The sequence below is a fragment of the Panicum virgatum genome, chromosome 5K (assembly GCF_016808335.1).
Source record: "Panicum virgatum strain AP13 chromosome 5K, P.virgatum_v5, whole genome shotgun sequence".
Taxonomy (NCBI): Eukaryota; Viridiplantae; Streptophyta; class Magnoliopsida; order Poales; family Poaceae; genus Panicum; species Panicum virgatum.
This window is the reverse complement of record NC_053140.1, coordinates 10,624,503-10,640,404: the sequence shown is the minus strand read 5'-3', so window position 1 is coordinate 10,640,404 and position 15,902 is coordinate 10,624,503. Positions and strand designations below refer to the sequence as shown.

Sequence of the window (15,902 nt, the reverse complement as noted above, 5' to 3'; positions counted from 1 at the left end):
CTGGTGTCCTTCGCTCGCTCTTCGCTTCGATGCTTGTGATGTCCCGCCTTCACGTGTCTTCGGCTTCCCGGCCGAAGAGCCGTGAAGGCTGGCATTCTCTTCTCTCATCCTTGGCCTTGGCTCCAGCGCACGTGCAGTCTAGTCTTCGCGCTCCTTCGGCGACCGGACCGAAGGTGGTGTCCCCAACATTAGGTCCATAAACTTTAATTTTTGTTACTTAGAACTATAAACTTTGAATCCATGAGCAGTCGTGTGGCTACAGACGCGCCCTCAAAGATCGCTCCAATATCGTTGTCCATAAATATCTTTCAATCCTTCATCGAAAATCACAATGGTTTGACCCTAGCGTAATGCCACCACCGGATTTTTTGCCACAACACCTTGCGCCACCATATCCGGCCACCCGCGCTACGGAGGACATAATATCCCCTACCATGTTACACATTGTTGAGTCCCTCTCTGACCTCCACCTTTTCCAAGCCATCACACCTCAAAGATAAGTCTTTCATCCCTCCTCTATATTCTCCCTATGCATTTGATTCAAAATTGAGGCTAAAATTTGACCCTTCTGGCGAAACTCCAGCAGCGTGCGGCCACCGTGTAAATTCATGTTGGTGTGATATCATTGCACGAAGGCTAAATGGAGGTGTATGGACCTAGATGACACAAATTAGAAATTTATGGACCTAGGAAGACTATTAGAGTTTGAGGACGTAAGTGACACAAATTACAAGTTTATGCACCCAGAAATGTAATTTCGAAGTTGATGGACCGACACCCTCTTATAAGTTGATGGACCTGCATATTTTTCTAATGCACAGCCAACGATGAAGAGAACAGTACTAAAGAAAGATTAAAATAAATGAAAGGGAAGGACCTTTGCAAGTGGATATTTATACATGAGCAGTAAATCCAATGCACTCGGTTATTTCATCTTACCTAGACAATCCTTATCCTAACATATAAGAGCATCTCCAAAAGAGGCCCATAAAGCAAGTCCTAATATGTCTATATTGGGTGCCATTCCAAATCTATTGGACCCAATTTTCACCTCGTTTTCCAAGAGTTTCCTAAAAAGCTGGCTCCCAATACATTTGAATTGGCCCACGTCATCCAGATGACTTTTGGTTGAACTGACTTCCGATTGGGTCAGGGGCTTTGACGAGCTTTGCCTGCCTAGTCCATATACGATCCTATTTTCACGCCATACACAGCTTCTCCTTCAAGGAGCAGGGCAAAGCCGGCGAGTGCACGCCCAGTGCCGCCGCACGTTCAAGTCCAGCGAGCTGCCGACGACATGGGCAAGGTACCAGTGGAGGGCCATCATCGGGGATCGACAGAGCTCGCGGCAGCCGGCACCACATCGTTACGTGATTAGTGATGAATCATCATCAATCCCTGTTGGAACAGGTTCTGGACTCTTCTTCTTCGGACGAGGAAGACAAATTCTTTTGTGATGTTGCACATGTCGTTCATAATCATTATCAAAGTGCCAATGCACCCAAACATGGAGGTTCTGTGGTCGGGCATCAAGTAATTGATCGCGAGAGAGAAGAGGGTCACTGGAGATTGCACCAGGATTACTTCACGGAAGAACCTACATACGGCCCGATTTTCTTCAGACGGAGGTTCATATTTGTCAAATCCATTTACTTATGCATATGAATTTCAAATTTGTACATATTTGTCTTCAGTAAATCCTAACATAGCTTTCATATTTTTATTGACATGCAGGTTTAGAATGCATCGACACCTATACTTACGCATAATGCATGCTGTAGAAGCTCATGATGACTACTTTGTGCATAAGAGAAATGCAGCTGGCAAACTAGGATTAAGCTGCTTGCAAAAGGTTACTACAGCATTCCGTATGCTTTGCTTATGGAATACCTGCAGATGCTATGGATGAAAAAAATCCGTATTGCAGAAAGTAGTATCATAGAGAGTTTAAAAAGATTTGTCAAAGCTATTGTTGAAGTTTTTGAAGACGAGTACCTTAGATCACCAAATGATAATGATACAACTCGATTGCTTGCACTTGGAGAAGAAAGAGGTTTTCCCGGTATGCTTGGTTCCATAGATTGTATGCATTGGAAGTGGAAGAATTGCCCTTCAGCTTGGCAAGGTATGTATTGCGGGCATGTGCATGAACCTACAATTATTTTAGAAGCTGTTGCTTCCCACAATCTCTGGATTTGGCATGTTTTTTTGGTTTACCTGGGTCTCACAATGATATCAACGTTCTTCATCGATCTCCACTATTTTGCAAACTAGCTGAAGGCCAAGCTCCTAAAGTGGATTATAGCATAAATGTCATGATTATACAATGGGATATTATCTTGCCGATGGCATATACCCGTCTTGGGCCACATTTGTCAATACCATACCACACCCCCAAGGCAATAAGAGAAAATATTTTGCAAGAGCACAAGAAGCAGTAAGGAAGGATGTGGAACGGGCCTTCGGAGTGCTACAATCTCGTTTTGCCATTGTTAGAGGTCCTGCTCATTTTTGGGATGCTATCACACTAGGATACATTATGAAAGCCAATGTCATTATGCATAACATGATTATTGAAGATGAGGGAGAAGTGGATACTGAAGAACGTTTTGAATCCGGTGGTGACAATGTTACACCTTCCCATGAACCTACACCTGATCTTGAGGAATTTATTAAGGCGCACAAAAAGATAAGGGACAATGAAACTCACAATCAACTGCAAGAAGACCTTGTGGAGCACTTGTCGATACATCATCCAGATAAATATTAAGTTGTTGTTAATGTTGTGTTTCTGATTTTCTACATTATTGAGATGACTATTTTATTTCTTTATTTGCTACTGTGCCAAGAGGTCAAATATAATTTTCAGATTTCCTAAAGTTCCAGATCTCCAATTTTTTATTTGTCTATATATGCTACATTGCTCATGCATTTATTTGACAACGGAACACTTATTTTGATATAACAGTAATCACACATGATTCTTTCTCAAACATTTAGGAGTGCAACAGGTCCATGAAGAAAATGATTCATACAATAAAGAAACATGAGTGCATAGGTTCAAACTAGGAATGATAACTTCAACAAAAGAGTTGATGCATGTTTAACAAAGTCAAGCTCAGCTGCTGATCCCACGGCGAGCCATTATCTTAGATCGAAGACTCTTATAGTACTGCTGCAGATCTCCAGGCATACTACTAGTGTTCACCGTCATAATTCGTTCTTCTTCTAACATTCTTTTGTCATACATATCGGCTTCTTTAATCTCCAGAGCTTTTGCCTCATTTGCAAGCCTCAGTTGTTCGTTCTGAACCCTCACCTGTTCTAGTTGAAACTTATCCTTTTCTAGTTCAAAAGATCGTTTGTATCTCTCTTCTTTCTTGAGTTCCTTCTCTGCATCGGCTTCCTTCTTTTTTTTTCCCCACAAATGGTCCAAAGCCTCTGTGCATGCATCACCTCCACCTCGACGCAAAGAACCTTTTGCCTTCTTGTTGCCCATTGGTCTTTTCTTGCCTACATCACTCTCAGGAATCTCATTCTGGTCTGCATCACGATTGACATCATTTCCATTTGCCACAGAATCCATCACAAGAACTGAATCTGCTGTAGTCTTCTGTTTTTTGTGTGAATTCTTCTAAGCTGCCAACTCCTTCATCCTGTCATGCCACTTTGGCTGTGTTCGTAACAGGTTCCAGCAATGCATGAACTGAAACGACTTATTGTCTTTATCTTTTGCCTTGTAGAAAGCACAAGCCTCCATAAGATAGAATAAATTTCAGGTTAGTTACAATATTGAAAGAACATAATATGTTAGATACAAATGAAGGCCATATGATGTCATAGTACCTTGTCATGTACAGTCACACCGCTTTGCCTTCTACCCTCAATTTGGATAAGCGATGCACAGAACTTGTTGACACACTCTTGAATAGTTGACCAATGGTGGATAAGTGAACTTTGGCTACGATCTGATGGGAACTCCTTATTTGAATTAAAGAAATCAGAAATTCTCTTCCAAAATGCGCCGCGAGTTTGATTCACACCATGCACTGGATCAATACTGACATTTAACCATGCTGCTACTAGTAGTTTATCTTCTTCCTCACTAAAGTTTTTTTATCTCTTCTGGTTTGGTCTCGTGCTGCCAGTATTGCTCACACAGGGTGCTTGCTGCACTGCAGGAGGGCTTCTAGAAGCGAAAGGCACAACATTGTTCTCCTCAGTTTCATTCATCAAGTTTGTGTAATACCCATCTCCTTCCATTCTTAGTATGAACTGCAACTAATGATTCTTGTTCAAATGACAAGAGAGAGAATAATATCATGACAGATTATAAATAAACCTAGAAAATATTTAATATTCTTAGTGTACAAGAGGCACATAAGTCAAAAGAAGTCCAATGTTGAAAGTTACAAAACACTAGCATAGACGCACCTACGACACGCACGTTATTTAAGAACCTAATTAGATTTTAATTCCAAAGTGTATTTATTTAAATATTAATTAAATTAGCATTCAAAATAAATTCTAAAAACATATAGTGGGTAGTTGTTCAGTGCCTAATTTGATTTGATAATATTGGTCAGTAACACAACCAGGTGCTCAATATTAGAAGTAATACTGAAAGTGTGAAAGCTTGTCTGGCATATTTCCTCAAGCATTCTTAAAAAAAAAACATGCAGATGGAGGCACATCTAGTCGAATGCAAGATTGACCAAAGCTTCGATTACCTGATTACGGCTGGTGGACACTCACGCCGAGAGCAACAGACCCATCAGCAGGGTACGGTCTCCGTCAGACAAGCCAATCCTAAGACTGACCCCAACAATAAGAGGCAAAAATGAAAGGCAAACCGAGGTTTGCCTCGTGTCTACAGTTCATGTTGGGGAGGCAAAAACTTCTCGTCCCCAACAGTGAAGGCATAAACGGCGGCGTGGTCGCCGGTGCCCAGCGCGTGCCCGTGGCCGCCACGACCATAGCCGCGGCGGCGTGCGAAGACGGCGGCGGCGGGGACGTCAAGGACGACACGTCCTTCTTCGACCTGGAGTTTGCGCGCATCCGACGCGGAGGAGGAGCAGGTGGAGTTGAACTTCGCCGTGGCCGGCGAGGACGTCGCACCCGGCGGGGGTGAGGTGGTGGCCGTCGACGCGGTGGACGCGGCGGCCGGCGTGGAGACGGGCGAGGCAAAGGACGGCGCGGAGGAGGCGGAGACGGCCGAGGCTGCGCCGGCCCCTGCCCCACCGCTGGCGTCGCTGCTCCGGCCGGCCACCAAGTTCCGTGTGCTGCTACTGAAGCTGAGGAAGAGGATGCCGCCGCGACGCCGCTGCCGTGGAGGAGGAGGAGGGCGCCGCGCCGCCGCCGCTGTGGAGGGGCCGGGGCTGATCCGGGGCTGCTCGATCCGGAGATGGAGGGAGCCGGCGCGGAAGGCGTAGGGGAGGGGGGCGCGAGCTGGAAGAGAGGGAGGAGGAGGCCTCGCGACGCAGAGGTGATGGAGGAGGAGAGCGGCGCGGAGGTGAGGGAGGAGGACTGGAGGAGGCGATGCCTCAGACGGCGGAGGAGGACTGGAGGAGGCGATGCCTCCTCGGCCTCCCTCGGACGGCGGCGGAGGCGATGCCTCAGAGGAGAGAGGGAGCGTATTTTTAGCTCGCCTCTCTCCTCCGACGCAAAATGCGTGCCCCGTATGCGTGCTCTGTTGGAGAACGATTCGACGATGCACAGTGTAGCGCAAGACGCATAAATGGCTCTACGTGCTCTTGTTGGAGTCAGTCCAATCCATCTCACATCCAAGCAGCTACCTCGATCTCTCATCTGCTCCTAGTGCTATGGGTCACCACCGCCACTACCCAAGGCAGCACGGATGCTTCTCCTTTCTCCGCATCTACCCGTGATGGCCGCGGGACGGCAGCGGCTTGGAGAATGGACCGAGCAGCAACTGCATGGCGGCGTGCTCCTCTGAGGGCTTCTTGTCACTGCCGCACTCGACGGGACCAGCTGTCATCACACCGCCGAGGACGCCCCGCAGCTTCGTGGGAACACGCTGCAGGGACATCATGGTGGCGCGTTCTAGTGCAGCTGGGGGCGGGTCGGACAGTGAGATGAGCGGGCGAGCGGGAGTGGGACGACCGGGCGAGGGCACTGCGGACCTTGGCGTTGAGAGGGAGCTTGGGCGCGGTGCCGCGGGGATCGGAGATCAGAGCGTGATTTCGGACAGCGGGGCGGGTATAAGTATAACTGCAGCCGGTGAAAAAAATAATTGATTCAGGGCAGAAACACCCTCTAACATCTAGTTTTTATGGGTCTCCACCTCTTCCCACCTCCCTCGATCCCGACAGGCGGGTCCAGCGTGAGGAGTATGGTGGACCCAATTTAGGTGAAAAAAAATTCAATTGTTTTCGATCTTTATAGTATAGATGTACGCAGGTAGGTGTTTACTAGCCAATGCTGTCCCTAAACACTGACAAACCAATTTGATACTGGATAGTCTAACTCTCCCTATCCTACACAATTTGCAATATATTTTATTACTTGACCAATAGATTGTGTCAAACAACTAGCAGAGATTGCTTCATCAGATTAATGTACAACCTCAATTTGCAGATTAATTAATGTACAATCTCAATTTGCAGATTAATGTAAACCCTCAATTAGCATGATACTGATACAATTTTTCTCTAAAAATTAAACGGCCATGTCTGGCGTAGGTGACCTACCTCGTTGCTTAGTTGTAGGGTCAATGACGGCAGCAGGCTTGCCCATGGAGATTGCCCACGGCGACTGGGCAGTGCTGCTTGCAGATGGGGCTGGACTGCACAGTTGATGGCGAGGCCGCCCAGAGCGGCCGCCGGAGGTGATTGGATGGCCTGGAAGGTACCCCTGGCGACTGAAGACAACACAAGCACTGAACTGTTGTGGAGCCACAACAGGAGCGATTTCAACGCAGCGCAGGGTGCAGGCGGGAAAAAATGGCGCCACTAGGGAAATGCGCGCGGGAAGCTCGGATTGGGAGCACAAAGAAGCGCCCTTTTTCTGGCTCAATTTGCCTCCAGTTTAGGGAAGTGCGAATAATTGGGAATCTTTTTGGGCATTTGTTGGAGGGGATTTTTTTCTCTTTTACTCCCAAATTTTAGCTCGAGGGATGTGTTTGGGCCTCTCTTGGAGATGCTCTAAGAAGCAGTGGCGGATGCAACAAATGATAGGAGGAGGGCTGAGCTCCTCCTTCCCCATCTATTTCTCCATTTTTCTTTAGTGCTTCCCTCTTTTCTCTCTCTTATCCTTCCCATGTCTCCACTGGTGCAGCAGCTCTAGGGGGCTCCTGGATCCGCCCTGATAAGAAGCATCCATATATTGAGGTGACACCATATGTGAACCATATATTGATATTGAATATGGTGTGGAAAAACCTAATTCTTTCTTGAAATGACGATGTGAAAGTCATTGTGCTTGACTGGCATGATTGAACTCTGTGACAATAAAGGAAACAGTAGAAACTGCAGAACAAAATAATATCGGATTGGTATGCATTGTAAATGTATGCATTACTAATTGAACACCATGTATTATGCAATGTAAATGTAAGCACTACTAACCAAATACTATGTAGGTTGCACAATAAGTCCAAATACAGAAGACCTGAACTGGTTTAGTCATTGAAGGCAGATTTAACACAAAAATTCAGGGAGTGCAGGTTTAGGAAAGAAATCATAGATGTTTTTCAGATCCCATGTCTTTATCTGAATAAAAAATGAAAGAATTGAGAATATTTCTTACCAACACTAACTCATCCATACCTCTCATAAAATACCTCATTAAGGCCCACATGACCTCATTAAGGCCCACATGAAAGGGCTGGGAGTGTTTGACAGAATTTGAAAAGCATAAATCAGCGCCAACGAAATTGATTCCGCCCAATTCTCCAAATTCTTTTCACCTCGGCGCCTCCTAGCCCGCCCGCCTGTACCCACGCGAGGCCGCCGACCCCCCCACCCCCCTCCCCCGCGGTAATTCCGCCCGCGACGGCGCCCCCCAGCCTCGCGATGCCGCCCCCCCCCCCCCCCCCCCCCCGGCGGTAATTCCGCCCGCGACGGCGCCCCCCAGCCTCGCGACGCCGCCACCCCCTCCCCCGCGGTAGTACGGCCAGGCTGCTCGCAAGATCGCCAGACTTTCCGCCGCCTCCTCCCTCACGACACGCCCCCCTTGCGGCAGCGCCACCCCGCGACCCCGCCGTGGCACCTGCCTCCTCGCCCCTCTGCGGCTCCTCCACCGGTGCCCCACTCAGCTGCGCGCGCCTTGAGTATGCCGGCGGCCAAGGATGGGTCTTGGGGCGGCCTCTTCCGCGCCCGCTTGACCCCACCCACTTCCTCGCTGCCTGTCGTGGGCGCATCGGAGCCGGCAGCGGGAAGTGCCGGAGCTGGCCACGAGCGGGGGTGGCGCTAGCTCCAGTCGCCGTTGCACCATCCGATTCGAGCCAGGCGGAGCTCGAGTAGCGCGTGGGATGGGAGTGGGTCTACGGGAAGGTCCCCATCCCCATCCATGGCAGCCGGAGGCGGGGAGAGCAGGGGCGGACGACGGGCGGAGGCATCGTTGAAGGGGGCGGGGCGCCGGAGGTGTGGAAGGCAGGGGAGAGCTGGTAGTGGCGGCTCAGGGTAGTGCTCGTCGATTTGTCGTCGCCCATCTTCCCAATCCTTATCCACTTGTGGTCCCTCCCTCCTCTCTCTCGCTCTCGCGGATCCAGCAGGCGAAACACGAGGCGGCGGCGCGGTCTAGCGAAGGAAGGCAATGGCGGCGGCGGCACTGCCGGCAGGGGAAGGTACGGCGGCGCGGAACATGCGGAGGTGCTCTCTTCATTCCCCTTCCTCTCTCCCAAGTTTTCATCCGCCCTGACTCAGACTCTCAACCCCTCTCTGCTCTCGCTTGCTCTCAGATCCTGATGGCGCGGAGCCCGGCGAAGGCGGCGGCGGTGCGGCCTCGCCTGGGAGGGATTCCCAATCCCTTGCCCGCTCCGTCTGCTTGTCGCCTCCAAGATCCAGTTGCCCGCAAGCTTTGCGTTCTTCCTTGTCATGGCAGAGGCGCAAGGAGAACAAGGATGTACGAGGCAAATGCGACGGCGACAGAGAGCACAGCAAAGACGTCATCAACGTCAAAGTCGTTGGTGCCAATTGATCAACGTGGTGATCTGCAATTAGGTACGGCTTTCACAGTTTCATCACTTCTTACCTACGCATTCATGCATGCGAGCTGCTTGATAAAAATACAGATTGAAAGAATTGTACTTGATGAAATCGTTGCTAATACAGTTTGGTGGTAATTTAGGAACACCCAATGTTTTGATACTCTACTTACATAATGGGCTTCATAGAGGAGCAATAGCATGTTTGATTTTTTGCACGTTGTTATTTACAAAAGAAAATCAAATTCTTGAATTCATAATAACACATAGATCTGTGCATACATTGTACTTTCATTTTTTTTGAAAGAAAATGCTTTGTACTTTTCACTCAAATAAGCACAAAATTAAGTAATGAATGAATAGGAGACTGCTAGAAGGTGGATTTTTATGCAGATGCACATAGATCTGTGCATTCTGTTTTTAGTCAGTTCTAACGACCATCCAAGAAAAAAATCTTCATAGTGCAAGGGAAAGGACACAGCTAGGCTTGTGAATGTGGGGAGAATAATGCTAGAACTGTGCGCTGTTAGGCTTCTCAGCAGTGTATGCGATTGTGTATAGTCTTTTAATAATTTATGAATTTTAGAGCTACTTCTTTTCTGGTGTAGGGCAAGAACATTAGAATTTTGTCTGAAATTCTTGCATAAGTCTGCATGGATGCTAACTAAACCTTCCCCATGAGCTCTCTGACAGTCTGACTGTGAGACCCCTCTTCTCATTCTTCTCCATGCCTGTTAATTTGTTAGAAGCAAAAAATTGGTTGTTTTGAGATGACTTCTTGTTTTGGTTATAGAAAGCAGTCCATGAGCTCTCTGATAGTCTGACTGTGAGACCCCTCTTCTCATTCTCCTCCATGCCTGTTAATTTGTTAGAAGCAAATTGGTTATTTTCAGATGACTTCTTGTTTTGGTTATAGAAAGCAGATTACTCTAGAGTGTTTTTTTCTAATTAATGAGATCTTTGTGGTTACCAATGGATTTCTTTTCTGTTTAGATGAAGATCACTAGGTCCATTGCTCCGTGCAAGGTATAGATGGCATACATACAGGTTTGTGAAGCCCGTGAGGAATTGCCATATATGGTCTGATGATTGTCATGATTGAGGGTCTGAACCAACAACCAACAGGTCTGTATAGATGTTATCTGAATTCTTGGTAAATTAGCGGTTTACTAATGCTATGGCCCAACCAGAAGTCCTGAACTTAGATTTTTCAAACATTATTGTCAGCAATGATTTCAGAGGATGTAATCAGTAGACTGTCTAACTGCTATCATCAATGATTATATTGGAGGAATATAATGATGAGATCGTGAACTAAACTCTGAATTTCGGTGGGGAAGGGTGACGGCAACAAGGCATCGCAAGTGGCAGACTGCAAGGTGCGTAAGCTATCAAAATTTCTTTTACTTTCAGTTAAAATCATGCTGCGTCAGCAACATCATGTATCATGTAAAATGAATAGCAGACTCACCTACCTCACAAGGAAATATTTGTTAATCACTCCAGTCAATATTTAATTATAAAAAATAGATGATGCATGCCTTGCAAGAATATTTTAATCACTCCAGCAAATTTTAACTTCCAATTGTGGCTGAGAAAACAGAGTGCAAAACTTCTGCACTTCTGCTATCAGTATTGCACTATAGCTAGCACATAGTTCCTTTTGGATTTATGGAAGTCCTATTATTTATAATATGCCAACTATAATGGTGACATTCCCACACCTCTTTGTGATTGACATGCTACCTACATATTCGATGAAATGCTTCAATTATTTACCTGGTGCTTAACGTTGACTCTGGTCTCTCTATGCTACCATGAGTGATAAGTTTGCAGTATTGTTTAAAAAATACATGGACACATTTGACTCTTGAAGGTGATTAGAAATATATACAAAAGCGAATTGAATGGAGAACAGTAATGTTTTCCCTTTTCCAAATATTAGATTAGAATTTACACTTGTTTCTTCTCGACCTAACACTGGGTGAACTATAATTTTCCACATTCAATGCATGAAAACATGTAAAATTCATCACACAATTGTTCTCCAAAAATTTTCAGGAATTTATTGCAGAACGGTAAAAGAACTGAAACTTCTGCGCAATTGGATTGGAAAGGCACGCATGGTTACTTTCTTGTACATTATTTTTTTCGACGAACTTTCTTGTACATTTTATTACTCTTGTATATTTTTGCAACCAATTATCTCAATACCAGTTGTTAACAATAAATAAATTTGTAAAGGAATTCCTATTAGTGTACACTCTTTGTATATTGCAGAACTTCATTTTACAACTCACTTTGGATGTATTACATAGTATTATTTACATATCTAAACCTTTGCATATAAAAGCTACACTTCTTTACTCATAGAATGATCATATGACACTATTCTTTAATATTTGATGAGTTTTCTTCATTTCGAGACATTCATGTATGGATGAATTGGACTTGTTTATTACCCGTAGTAACGCACGAGCATACGCTATATTAGTTTTATTTTGTTGCTCTGTCCATTGGGCGCTGACCAATATGTGTTCTTGATCTGTCTACTTGGCTGAATTTTTACACCATGAAGTATATTATGTACCTCAACATAGTTGATATAGAATTAGTTTCAAACACGTGCCTGCCTAGGCATGTGCATAACCACTAGTCAATAAGAAAGTACAAAAATTGGAAAACTTATGTTAATTCAATACATGCCAACATAGTACCTCACATGTTCGTATGTGCCGTAGATGAGGGCCTTCCTATAGCTGTAGAAGTTTCCACACCACACTCGTGTTTGTCTTATCTATTTCCGTCACGTCATGAGAGTTCCTTTGTTACCCGTATTTCGTAATTATGCTTAGGTTTGCATTACAATTTCTGAACCAAAAGTCATATCGTGTATGAGTCTTTTTTTTCCAAAAAAAAAATTCAAGGACACTTTGTCTGACGTGGCTCGCTATAGAACTAAATCTGTACGACGTGGCCTGGGCAGCCTCGTCATTTCGCAACGGTAAATGCAACAGCAGACGGCGGCGGGGCGGCGCACCCTACGGCCCCTACCCAACCAGCCCCGTTCCTGGGCCGCTCCCCTACTGAACCCCCAGTCGACCGTTGGGCTCGCCAACGTTCCAAATGTCACGTGATCCCCCCCCCCCCCCCCCCCCCCCCCGCCCCCTCTCCCTTTCCCCCCTCTTCTTCTCTCACCTCGCGCTCCTCGTAGATTACCGTTGGGGCGAGTGCGGCGCAACCAAAACCCAGCTGCTAAACCCGCGACAAGGACAAACAGCTCAGAGTTGCCTCGCTCGTCCAGCTTGATCGCACTCGACGACCCCCACCACTGGCTCGCGCCGCCTGGGGTTTTTCTTGGAGATCGATCGGCCGATTTGGTTTCCGACGGCATCGGGAGAGCACTCCCCCTCTTGTCTTGCCCCCCCGCCCCAGGTAAGCACAATCTCTCCTCGCTGCTTTCGGATCGCTTCTCAGTTCCGTCGGCCCGATCCTTGGGGTTTGTCTTTCGTTGCCTTGCCTGGGTTCTTCTTGATGCCAAAGGTTGATTCTGTCCTGGGAAGTTTCCTCGAGACGAATCCTCGCGATTCTAGTTCTTTCAGCGAGGAATTGGCTCCGATACGATCGGGCAATTCCGTTTGATTTCATTACGTTTCGTTTCATCAGTGATACCTCGTACAGTGGTACTGAATTTCTTTGCTCTTGTTTGTTTGGTGGGGCGAGGAGGAAAAATCCCCTTCTTCGATTTCGCCAAGAACAGCGTTTGCGAGGGGAATTCTTTCTTTTTGCAATCGCCTGAACATGGACTAGTTGTGTTGTGGTTCTAATTCCTCGATTGGGTTCTGATTCATCGATCTCCACCGCCAGGTTGGGATTGCCGGCCGCGGATCAAAAGTTCAAACATGACGACGCTGTCGTCCGGCGTCCTCCTCAAGCTCCTGGACGGCATAAAGACCGGCGCCGCCAAGCCCGTGGGCGAGCACCGGACGGCGGTGCTGCAGGTGACGGACATCGTGCCGGCGGAGCTTGACGAGAAGGACCTGTTCCCCAAGCACGGCAAGTTCTACGTCAAGGTCTCCGACGCCTCGCACTCCCTCTACGCCACGCTCCCGCTGGCGCAGGCCGACCTCGTCCTCTCCAACAAGCTCCACCTCGGCCAGTTCGTCCACGTCGACCGCCTCGACCCGGCCTCCCCGGTCCCCGTCATCGTCGGCGCCAAGCTCCTCCCGGGCCGCCACCCGCTCGTCGTCGGCACGCCGGACCTGGGCGCCAAGGCCAGGCCCGCCGCGCCGCGCAGGGGCTCCTGGGGCCCGGAGCAGAACGCCGGCATCAAGCCCACCACGCTCAACTTCGACGCCGAGAAGACGCCGGCCAAGGAGCGGCGGGCCTTGTCGACGCCGTTCAAGGAGCGTGTGGGCGCGGCGACTCCTGTCAGGGAGCGCGGGGTCGCGGCCACGTCTGTTAGGGAGCGCGTCGTGGCGTCGCCGTCCCTGAGCTCTGCATCGGTGAGGAAGAGCAGCAGCGTCCTGCCAAGGCTGCTGACCAGGAGCAAGAGCTTCGTCGCAGACAGGGACCAGCATCCCAAGATCCCCAAGAGCCCGTTCCCCACGGTACGGTCAATCTCAACTGAGAATACTGGGGGCAAATTGTGCGGCCCTTGATTACTTTTGGACGTGCAATTCAATCTTGAATTCTGACAGTGAGCCGCAATGTGTGTTGCGCAGGAGAAGAGCTCAGTGAGCTGCGCAGCCTCGCGGGCGACGAGGAGAACGGTGAGAGAGGAAGAGCCCTCCTCGCCTACCTCCGATGATGAGCTCCGCAGCTCGGCGACGTCCTCCAAGAAGCGATCGTCGACGGCTGCTCGCGTGCCGGTGCCAGGGAAGCTCAGTTTACTTGGGAAGGTATGATCGGCGGATCGATGCAGCAAAGTAGCAGACCATGTCCACGAATTCGAACCATGTTTGTTTGAATTGGTTGCTTGTGCTGTATTTAGGACGCCATTGAGCAGTGGGAGAAGGCGCAGAAGGCCGCTCAGGAGGCGCTGCGCAATGCCTCTGCCACTGACAACGTGGCCAGGATCTACAAGTACGTGTGATTTCTCATGGCGATCTGGTAGTGATTGCGCGTGTACGATGCAGTCTGGATGAATCTGGCGACACGGAGCTTGATCTGATGATATCCTTTGCTGTTGCTTGAACAACATTGCAGGATCTTCTATGAACTGAGCAAGGCGGCGAGGCCGGACACGCCGGCCTCCTGCTTCGACAGCTTTCTGAGCTTCCACCAGGAGGCCGTGCAGGTCGTCACCGACATCGAGGCGATCCAGGCGGCCACCTCGATGGCCGCGGCCGTGGCGAGCGACGAGCAGCCCGAGGACGCGCAGCCGGTCCTGCAGGAGATAGCCCAGAACAGGGCGGTGATGCGGCGGAGAGGCATCGGCGGAGGCGGCGTGTCCAAGTCCGTGTCGTTCGCGCCCGGCACGTTGGATCCCAGGCAGGACGACGGCGGCGGCAAGACCGGCCGGAGCTCGAGTGCCAGCAGAAAGTGCCTCGCCGTGGGCAAGATCGGCGAAGACGGCGGCGACGAGAAGAGATCGTCGTCTTCTTCTGCTCCCCCCTCCACTGCCCACTCTGCTCTGGGCTCCTCTCTGAACCTGGCGAAGCAGATACAGGCCGAGGCGGCGAGCTGGTTCATGGAGTTCTTGGAGGCCGCGCTGGAGACAGGGTTCAAGAAGAGCAAGGCGTCGGCGACGGGGGACGGGCGGAAGCAGAGCAGCAGCTGCTGCTCGCAGTCGCTGATGCTGCGGGTGATCAACTGGGTGGAGATGGAGCAGTGCGGCGGCGGGAGGAGGCCCGCCCACCACAGGGCGGCCACCATTGCACGGAAGCTCAGAATAAAGGCAAAGAACCCTTGATGCCCCTGCAGTGTTGCTCTGCTTCTTCTAGAACGGTAGTTTGTTGTGCTAGGAGCTGTAGAAGGCAGCTGCCTCCATTGTTCACGGTACACTAGGATTGTTTCCAGTGTTCTTGAAGTAGGATGACCCCAATTGCTGGATCAGCCGCAGATCCCTCCGCCCCCAAATAAGTATTTGTTTAGCATTTAAATTTTATTCCTTAAAGAAAGTTCTCTATCTAATTAAAGCAATTCGAAATACAAGAACAAATTATATAAGGAAGATGAGAAGCCAATTAAATACTTAGTAAAATACTACTTTTCTAATTCTCATGCTTATGTATTTATGAAGAATATAGACAAGCAAATAAAGAACACGATTTTCAATCACAATTGCTATAAATTATTAGGGGTACTATGGTTATTTCTTATGATCAATAATGGTTTCCTTATAAAATAATCAATAATGTGTTAGAAATTTTCTAAACGAATAGTCTTTGTGGATGGAGAAAGTACTTTGAGTAGGCTATATTGAAATTACAGTAGCTGTTATGCTTTTGTAAGTCAATCTTAGTTGGAGTTTCATAGGAGAAGTTTTATGAGCATTAAATTTTATATCACATCAATAAATTTGTTGATATGGTAGAGTCATTATAGGGAGTGAGAAAGGGGAGTTTAATCATCATAACACTTCTCCTACTCGGTTATCAAGCTCAATCTTGGTAACTACATAATAAAACTGTGCATTAAGACCGGTCTAAATGTACTTCTGTTGTAAATGGACCTAGCACCAATTTTATATCTGCCGAATGATATTTTATTACAAATCCGCTAAATAGTCTTG

General features: G+C 48.2%; 3 protein-coding genes and 1 long non-coding RNA gene across 5 annotated transcripts; 2 read left to right on the top strand and 2 right to left on the bottom strand.

Moving 5' to 3' along the window:
- Positions 1–3,000: 3,000 nt before the first annotated feature.
- LOC120706248 lies at positions 3,001–3,757 on the bottom strand. The gene has a single exon (XM_039990835.1). It carries the CDS (start codon positions 3,584–3,586, stop codon positions 3,119–3,121), a length of 468 nt encoding a protein of 155 aa, XP_039846769.1. The 5' UTR covers positions 3,587–3,757; the 3' UTR covers positions 3,001–3,118.
- Positions 3,758–3,852: 95 nt separating this feature from the next.
- Positions 3,853–6,052, bottom strand: LOC120709681 (caskin-1-like). The gene is made up of 3 exons (XM_039995352.1): positions 5,883–6,052; positions 4,731–5,741; positions 3,853–4,275 (listed from the first exon to the last, which is right to left on the bottom strand). The coding sequence occupies exons 1-2, from the start codon at positions 6,050–6,052 to the stop codon at positions 4,871–4,873; spliced, it is 1,041 nt and encodes a 346-aa protein (XP_039851286.1). The 3' UTR covers positions 3,853–4,275; positions 4,731–4,870.
- A 2,010-nt stretch (positions 6,053–8,062) lies between these two features.
- On the top strand, positions 8,063–11,476 carry LOC120706247. 2 transcript variants are annotated; one of them, XR_005688234.1, is made up of 5 exons: positions 8,063–8,831; positions 8,921–9,182; positions 10,160–10,291; positions 10,394–10,545; positions 11,228–11,476. It is a non-coding gene; the product is annotated as an uncharacterized LOC120706247 (long non-coding RNA). The 2 variants fall into 2 exon arrangements; XR_005688235.1 differs by having other exon boundaries at positions 8,071–8,806.
- An 860-nt stretch (positions 11,477–12,336) lies between these two features.
- On the top strand, positions 12,337–15,301 carry LOC120706246. The gene is made up of 5 exons (XM_039990834.1): positions 12,337–12,601; positions 13,034–13,776; positions 13,891–14,067; positions 14,160–14,251; positions 14,375–15,301. The coding sequence occupies exons 2-5, from the start codon at positions 13,069–13,071 to the stop codon at positions 15,078–15,080; spliced, it is 1,683 nt and encodes a 560-aa protein (XP_039846768.1). The 5' UTR covers positions 12,337–12,601; positions 13,034–13,068; the 3' UTR covers positions 15,081–15,301.
- Positions 15,302–15,902: the final 601 nt, after the last annotated feature.